The sequence below is a fragment of the Hydra vulgaris genome, chromosome 13 (genome assembly GCF_038396675.1).
Source record: "Hydra vulgaris chromosome 13, alternate assembly HydraT2T_AEP".
NCBI classification, from domain to species: Eukaryota; Metazoa; Cnidaria; class Hydrozoa; order Anthoathecata; family Hydridae; genus Hydra; species Hydra vulgaris.
In genome coordinates, this window is record NC_088932.1 from 46,173,589 (window position 1) to 46,182,500 (window position 8,912).

General features: G+C 28.0%; 1 protein-coding gene across 1 annotated transcript in view; it reads left to right on the plus strand.

Annotated features, from left to right (window-relative positions):
• The first annotated feature begins 7,532 nt into the window (after nucleotides 1-7,532).
• LOC105843350 (cytadherence high molecular weight protein 2) overlaps nucleotides 7,533-8,912 on the plus strand; it is a 46,486-nt gene continuing 45,106 nt past the window's right edge. Inside the window, exon 1 of the mRNA XM_065816245.1 lies at nucleotides 7,533-7,877. Within this exon, the coding sequence (XP_065672317.1) occupies nucleotides 7,662-7,877 (216 nt within the window). The 5' untranslated portion in view covers nucleotides 7,533-7,661. The remainder of the gene's footprint in view (nucleotides 7,878-8,912) is intronic.

The window sequence follows — 8,912 nt, forward strand, 5'->3', positions numbered from 1 at the left end:
ACATATTTATGTTGGAACACTTTCCTACTTACTTACAAAATCATGCAGAATCTGTTTGGTTTGGTTTGGTTTTTGAAGAACTTTAAAAAAAATAAAGAAGAAATTAGAAAGCACTGATAGATATGCATTATTTTAGTGTTATACTTCCATGCAATTATTCAAAGCATACATTATATCACCATTAAAAATTATTTAGAAAGATTTTCCATTGCTTTCTTTATTGAAAACACATTCTGGTAATATTGACACAATAGAATATGCTAAATTATTACTCAATATTGGCCTAAAATGTTGCAAGATAACTGTTAAATATTTGATGAAATGTATTTACAGAAATATACAGAATACTCTGAACTTTGAACTAAAAAAACTTAAGTCTAAACTTTTCAAAAATGGTATACAATAAAAAATTGTTAAGAACGTTTATTAAATAATAGGAATATTCCTATAGGAATAGGTTTATTAAATATAATGAATATTATTAATAAAAAAACTGCTTCAGTTATAAAAATTGATAGCAATTGATTGAGAAATGAAACCATTGAAACTGTGAATATTTTTTAAACAGTGCTTTTGGTGTGCAAACTTATATATTATATTAATAAGTTCTCTAACGACATTTGAGAATATTGAGTTTCTTACATAAATTTCAAGTTTTAATTCGAATTGAATTTCATTGCACGTGCAAATTAAACTGTTTATTGTGCGTGCAAATTAAACTGTTTTTTTAAACTGCTGTTCTCCATCGTAGATAATGCTAACTTCGTGTAAAGTTGATGCGATATTTAGTTGAAAAGTTAGGAAATATTCATCGAACTCTTAAGTAAGTTTGTTATTGAAAAGTTACTTAGTATTAAAAGTTTCTTAAGAAAATCATATTTTCAATGTTAATCATTAAAACGAGTTTTCGATCTTATCCGTTTTTATTGTTTTCGATATTGTTCCACATTTGTGAATTTCAACATAAAAACTTTTCGATATTAATCTGAAAATCGCATTTTTGATCTTAATCATTAAAATGGGTTTCAGTCAGTTATTTTTCGATATTAATCATTTTTTCGATCAGTTAATTTTCGATACTATTCCGCTTTCCCACCAGTTCATCACTATCAAATATATTTATATAAGTATATATTAAAACGATCAGACGACTTATATATTATATATAACAGTCTATACTTTGCATATAAATACATTTTAACGGTAGGCTTACCATAATTTTGAAGTTGTAAACCGGGACACACAGGGGTTGCGGCGGCGTAGGGGGGGGGGTTATTTAGAAAGAGGTATCGGTGTATGTGTGTTTAGGGGGGGGGGGGGATATATTATATACATATAAATTTATAACAAACAACACTGAAAACCATTTCAGTAAGCAGAAATAATATATTAGTAAATAGGTTTATAATACTTACATAGTACAGTATATAATATATCCTAAACTGTATCGTTGGAACATTAAGCTATTCTGGTGAATATTTCATTCTGGCAAATGAAATAAAAAAAGTTTTAGAAGAAATTAATCCTAATAAAGTTTTGGGCATTGTGACTGACAATGCTGCAAATATGAAAAATGCATGGACTCGTCTAAAAGATTGTTATCCCCATCTTCATTGCTATGGATGGATTTCACATGGTTTAAATTTACTGTTCACAGATTTAATACTAAACCGTCTAATAAATACACTTAATAAATAGCTCTTTAAATTTTTTATTTTTTAAATAGTTTAATAAATAGCTTAAATTAGCTTTAGATAGTTTAATAAATACATTAAATATTTTAATAAATAGCTCTTTAAATTTTTTAAAACATTAACTTTAAATTGGTGTTTATACATTATATTTGTGATTATAATGATCATATACTATAAATAGACAGAATAAAACAAAAACTCTTCCAAATTATTTACCAAGAAAAATAAAAAACTTGTTTAAAAAGTCAAAAAAACATCAAAAACCCCCAAAAAACACGTTTTTTTGACCCAAAAAAACGCAAGAGGAAAAAAAAACGTTTTTTGCAACTCTAGATTAGATACACCAACGTCTTTTTATTGAAAATACTTGAATAATTGAATCCATTTGTCAACATAAGGGATTTGGGTTTTCAATTAACTCCATTCTTTCTTTTTCGATGCAAAAAATGTTTTTGCACTTGAGATCTCATCAAAAAGACTGTCAATATTAATTTTTTGTTGATCATCTAAACCATGAAATTTGTTTATAGCTTTAGCAGGTTGTTCAATATCCTCCCACTTTAGAACGTGATCAAGTCCAACTCATGCAAGTATCTCAGTCCTACCAAAATTATTTTCCCACAGTTCAAAATAAGAGGTACATTGTTTATAAAAGAAATTTGCATCTGTTAGAAATGTATAAACACCCTGGGCACTAAATTTTCAATGCTGGATTATTTTTCTATATTCCACGTCTACAAAATCACAAAATTCCTTTAACTCAGTTACTCGAACTGTGTAGAAATGAAAGTACTTATATATTTTCACAACAAGAGTTCCATTGGAAGACCATCCACAGCAGATTGAAGTGTATTGTGCACAATATGTGCACCACAACCAGTGCCAACAATATTAACACCAAGTTCTTGTTTAAGCCTGTTGTAAACATTATTTTTAGCTTTTCTATGTACTCCAGTAAAATTTGTGTTGCAATTTTCAGAACAAAAAGCAGCTATTTTTTATTAACTTCATGACGCTGCAATGTTAAAATTAACTTATCAGTCAACATTTTAGATGTTTCACCATCAACAGATTCAAAATCAAGAAGTTTTATCTTGGCACCTTCCAGTGGTAAAAAGGACCTAACAACAACTGGTGATAGTTCTACTTCTCTTCTATTTGATGTGTCATTAGAAACATTTACAAAATGTGTCTTCTGTGAGTCATTATGTAACTCTTTTACAGATAAAGGTGCCAGAACATTTAAAATTATTGCTTGACATTTGGTTCTTACAAAATACTTTAAGATCTGTTTTGAACTACAGTCAGATGCACAGTGTGCATGGACAAAACCTAAAAAATAAATATTTATTATATTCAAAACCATATAATAAAACATATTTGTAATACTTTAATTTAAAGTTTTGAAAATTGTTTCGAGTAAAATAGTATCTTTTAAAGCCACAAAAATTAGTTGCAGTTTCATGTTTAATAAAAAAACTTTTGTTCTTTTAAAAAAGCGTGAATTTATATATATATATATATATATATATATATATATATATATATATATATATATATATATATATATATATATATATATATACAGTGGTGGCTTGTCAATAGGGGCCATAGGGGCCCAGCCCCACCTAGATTTATTTAAAATAAAGTACTTGGTAATGTATATATGTATTTTTCTATGTAAATATGCACCTATTAGCCTAAACTATTTGCAGACAGGTTTTATAAAAATAAATAGTTCCAAGTTTAAAGTCAAATATTTGTAATACTCGAATTTAAAGTTTTGAAAATTGTTTTGAGTAAAATAGTATCTTTTAAAGCCACAAAAATTAGTTGCAGTTTCATGTTTAATAAAAAAACTTTTGTTCTTTTAAAAAAGCGTGAATTTTTTTTTTAATCATAGCTATAATAAACAGTAACTTTTAAAATTTTATACGCTTACAGAATTAGTTTATATATTTAAAATATTTAACAGTAAAGCTTTTCGAAAAAAAATCTAAAGTTAAGATCAGTCTCTATAATACACTTATAATCTGGCTTTAAAATAACGAGGCGAATTTTTAACATTTATTACTTTTATTTTGTACAAAAAGTGTCATATAATTTAGGGAACCTACGAGAACCTATATTAAACTGTAAATTTGAACTGTAAATGTAATACGTATACAACAAATTTGAACTAAATGTATTGCCCCTAATTTCGCCTTTTGGGTTTCTTTAACATTTTAAAACAATGACTTGTAACATATGTTATTTGCTTGAAATCAACTTTTATTTCTTGTAAACAAAAATACATATTATTTTGTTTGTTATTTAGTTCAACACAAATTGCACTGTTTACTTAACAATTTATTTGTTTTTTTGTTTAGTAATAAAATAAAAATTGGTGACATTTACGAACTTTTACAACAAAATAAACTAGTTCCTAATGATATACCATTCTTTTCATTGAAATTAACTGTTCTAGTTTCTGCAGATATTAAACTAGAGGATTCTAAGTGAAACACTTTATAAAATTATAATGTAAAAAGTTAATAGCTGCAAACAATGATAATACTCATTTTAAGAGAAGTAATGAAAATTGGCTCAAGATTTTCAATACACCTACAGTACATTAAATGCTACATAATCACTTAAAGTTGGAAACCATGTGGTCCTTTGAAAAGCTTGTAACAGAACAAAAAGAATAAGCCTAAGAATGTTAGTAATATTTTATTTAGCCATAAATTACTTCATGCAATAAAATTAAAACTAAGAAGTGAGTTTAACTACGAAACTGGCACAAAAATTTATGAAATTCGAAATAAAAAACCCATTAAACCTGCTTTGATATAATGACATGATGAAACTTTATCATTAACTATTAATGGTGATATGTCAAAATCAACATACCAGCTTCTAAGAAATAGTGCTGAAAAAAAAGGCTGCTACATATCCTTTATATAATGGTATAAAATCTTAAAAAGCTAAATGCTATCCCAAGGACATTTATATAGATGGCTAGTCAGTACAAATATCGCTAAAAGATCATCTAAAACACACTCTTAAAAAGCTATGTGATATACAAACTACTGTGCTAATCACAATACTAAGGAATTAACTAAACTAACGTTTATATGCAAAGCTGGTTTTGATTGCGCTACAAGATATAGTGTTTACAAACAGGTAAGTTAAAATGAAAATAGTGACGTATGAAGAGTGCCTGTTGATTATTTGTATAGTACCTTTAAAACCCAGTAGACTTTATAATAATAAAAACGTTGTAATATCATTCACCCAGAATCTGCGGCCAATATATTAAAAATAAAAGTAATACATTATTATATATAGAGATGATAAATAATCTTCAGACTTATTCAAAACGTCGTGAACATGTAATAATATCAATAATAGAGTTTGAAATCTATTCACTTATTTACATTTTTTATTTATTCCTATATATTTATTTATATATTTCAAATTGATTATATAATAATATCGATAATAGAGTTTGAAATCTATTCACTTATTTACATTTTTTAATTATTCCTATATATTTATTTATATATTTCAAATTGATTATATAATAATATCGATAATAGAGTTTCAAATCTAGTGATAAATTTTCATTTTTTCCGAAGTATAATTTAGTGCGCATTTTTATTTTTAAAGTTTGTTGCATCAATTTTTATTTTAAGTTTATTCCACCAGAAGAGTTTGTTATTCAGTTCCACGATTTTAAGAAGTTATATGATTTGAAATTAAAAAAATTTAAATCCACGTTTTTAAAGTTTTATAAAGTTTATTTAATAATTTTTAGTATTGGCAACTTTTTAACTAAAATTTATAATAAAAGTAAATATATCTTAATAAAAAGTGATTCTTTGGACATAAAGAGTTTTAGTAAAAATAAAAGATTAAAATAATTTCGTCCACCATATGTCTAATATCCGGCCCAGTGCGAGATGTCTTGAAGCTGGAATCATGCATTGCTGCGTGAATGGCAGATGTAGCCTCCTTTGCTGCAATAAATCAATCACCTTAATTGGGTCTATCATTTTTTAAAAATCCTTTAATAGATGAAGAACACGCGGCAGCCGAAACTCCAGCTACACATACACTAATAAAGTCAACGGTTAGCGTTATTCAAGATGATTCCAAAATAAGACTTTGAATTCCTAATAAAACGCAGACCTAGAAAGTAACTGTTAGTATTTATATTAGTATCAAATTAATATGATTTTCGTTGTCTGCTTTTTTTTTCAAAATTCAAAACCATGAATTTTGTTTTGGACAAAAAAATCAAAAAATTCATTTTTTCCGAAAATGGGACAAAACGAAAACCGTTGGACGCTGGGATGAATCCGGGACAATCCCAGTCAAAACGGGACGTATGGTAAGCCTACTTAACAGCATGAACTTAAGTAAATAATAAAAGATCATTTTCAAAGTTAAAGATTATTTAAAAATTGATTAAGATTAGTCATGAGCCAACACCTGCTCGAATGGGGGATGTTGTCCCGAATGGGGGTGTAGGGGTGTCCCCCCTTCCCTAAGCTGTTATATATGCATTTGAGTTGGCAAATTTGTACATTAAGCCTTTTAGTTGGTAAATGTCAAAAATCGAGGGCTTTTGTGTGTGTGTGTGTGTGTGTGTGTGTGTGTGTGTGTGTGTGTGTGTCTAGCTGACAAAAAACACATATGATACCCCTCCCCCTTCCCCTACAATGAGAGACTTCTTCGGGACAGCCCTGGCTCAAGTCAATACTTTTGATAAGTACTGAAATAAAAATACTTTCTGACCATAAAAGTGTCGCTTTTATGGTCTAGCTAAGGTCTAACATAAAACTGTAAGTTTTATAGTCTGCTAAGGTGTCAATTTGTAGTTAAGTGTCAAACTAAGCAGTTTCTTTTAAGTATTTTGACTTTAGTTGTCTTATTACTAAGCTTCTGTTAAAAAGCATGTTAATGCGTTTGATAATTAGTATATTACATATATGTATTAGTGATTTACACTGTTTGAGTTAATTGGGGGCATCCATAAAGTATGCAATCTGTAAAACTACTGCTTTAGTACCCTCAAGAAATCAAGCTTTAGGAAAGGAGAAGCGATACAAATATCGATAAAATATACTTATTCAAATATATTTATTGAAATAAATTTATCAATTAAGTTATTGAACTTCAATATAAACAAACTTTAATGGCAAAAGTCGCAAAAAATTTACAACAAATCAACATTGCACCAGTCGGTGGCCAGCGAGCTCCTTAGACTAACCAGTATCTGGGAGCTCTTAGCCCCTGACCTCATTTAATATCCAAATAACCTATTTGCTACGCAACTTAGTGCTGCATGTGTGCTTTTTATTTTTAGTACTGTATTATGCTTATTATTTTAAGGCATATTTATCATCTTAACTAAGCATGTCAGAATTATATTTGGGTGATATACATAGTTTTTACTGACTAAAGAATTTAAAATGTGCCATATTTTTAAAACGGTATAAAAGATGATAGTTTATCTAAAATACTTAACAAAAAAAGTATATAGATTTATTGAATGTCTACCGATTTTAATAAATATATTTGAAATAAAATAATTCAGGGCCGACGACACGGGTTAAAAAGTGGAGGAGGGGACAAAATTGCCAGTTTCTGTAAAAAATCCTCTTTTACTTAAAATTTCTATATAAAAAAAGGAAAAATCCCTAGGAAAAAAAACAAACAAACAGGAAGGAGTGGGAAGGATTGGGAATGGGAGGGGGAGGGGAAAGGAAGGGGGAAGAAAGGGGCGTGTCGGGCCCCCCCTTTCCCTTCCTCTCCGGTGGCGTTGGCTATTTAATTGGAAAAGAATAAAAATACTTTAAATAATATAAAATAGTTGTACATAGAAACTAGACTGAACGCAGGTACCGGTATCTCAACGTCAATATTTGTTTAGTCCTTTTTAAAGTAGTAATCCAATATCTTTTTGTTGTTGTTTATATAATGGCTGTTGGCAGTTTAATTTGGTATATTGTACCTGCAATAATTTTGGGGGCAATGCTATATTATTCCTGGTCAATAACCTTGGAAAATGCTGATTTAAAGTATAAAATAAACGAATCTAATTTAGCAATAAAGTATGAACCATTATCTCAAGAAGTTAATAAAAAGATTGCAGAGGAGATAAAAGCTAAAAATCAGTTCTTAAAAGAATTTGATGTAAGTATCGTAGTCAGATTTATTAAAATTAATTTAAGACGTCAAAATATGGAAAAGTTTAAAGTTACCTAATGTTTTTTCATCCATGCTTTTGAAAAATATTGTTACAATTCAAGGATAGTATACAACCATTCTGAAAAAAACATTTTTTATACTGTTTGTAAATTGCTAAATAAATATTGATACACTTATCATTAACTATTATTTAAAACAATGTTACCCTGGCCATCGTTGTGGCCTCTAAATATGTTAAAAAACATAGAAAAAATATGTTTAAAAATAAAAATAAGTAAAGCATCCTTGAATTTAAAAATACCTTTGAATTACCGCTGAAAAAATTCTTGTATTTTAGTTAAATAATTTTTGAGAAAATTTTATTGAAAGCTACTCTTGATTTCAATGCACATTTACTGCACAAAGTGGAAATTTATATCAGTTTATTTGCATATGTATTTTTGTTGGATTACAATATTTAAGAAATGCAGAGAAATATTGTGAAAGAATTATGCAAAAAGTATAAGTTTGCTGATGTAAATTTCAACCTCACATAAGAAATTCATAATGGAGTTTTTTTCAGTGGAGCTCTCTATAAAATTATATAAAGAGTTAAAGGACAAGCACTATGTTAAGTGGATTTAGCTAGCTCTTGTGGGTTCCCAAATATTGCCTTTGTTCCATAATATTGCCATGTATATTTATATGTACATGTATGTATATATATAAAGCTTGGTCAGGAAGCAAGTGCAATTGCACTATATTCCTGACCACAAATATAATATTTAATTGCGATAAATTGGTGACAGCTTTTTAGATGTTTTGAAAACATTACAAAAATGCACAAAAAAACTTTAACTTGACTGGCGGGAGACAATTACAAAAAAAACTTTAAAAGAAAAGAGTTCTTAATGAAAAAAAAAAACTTAATTAAAACAAAAAAAATTAAGTTTAGAATTAATAATTTCTAAGCTTCGTTCTTTTAAAAAAATTTTTTAAAGTTATGCGACACTCCTTTATATAAAATCTTTAGTTTTAGCA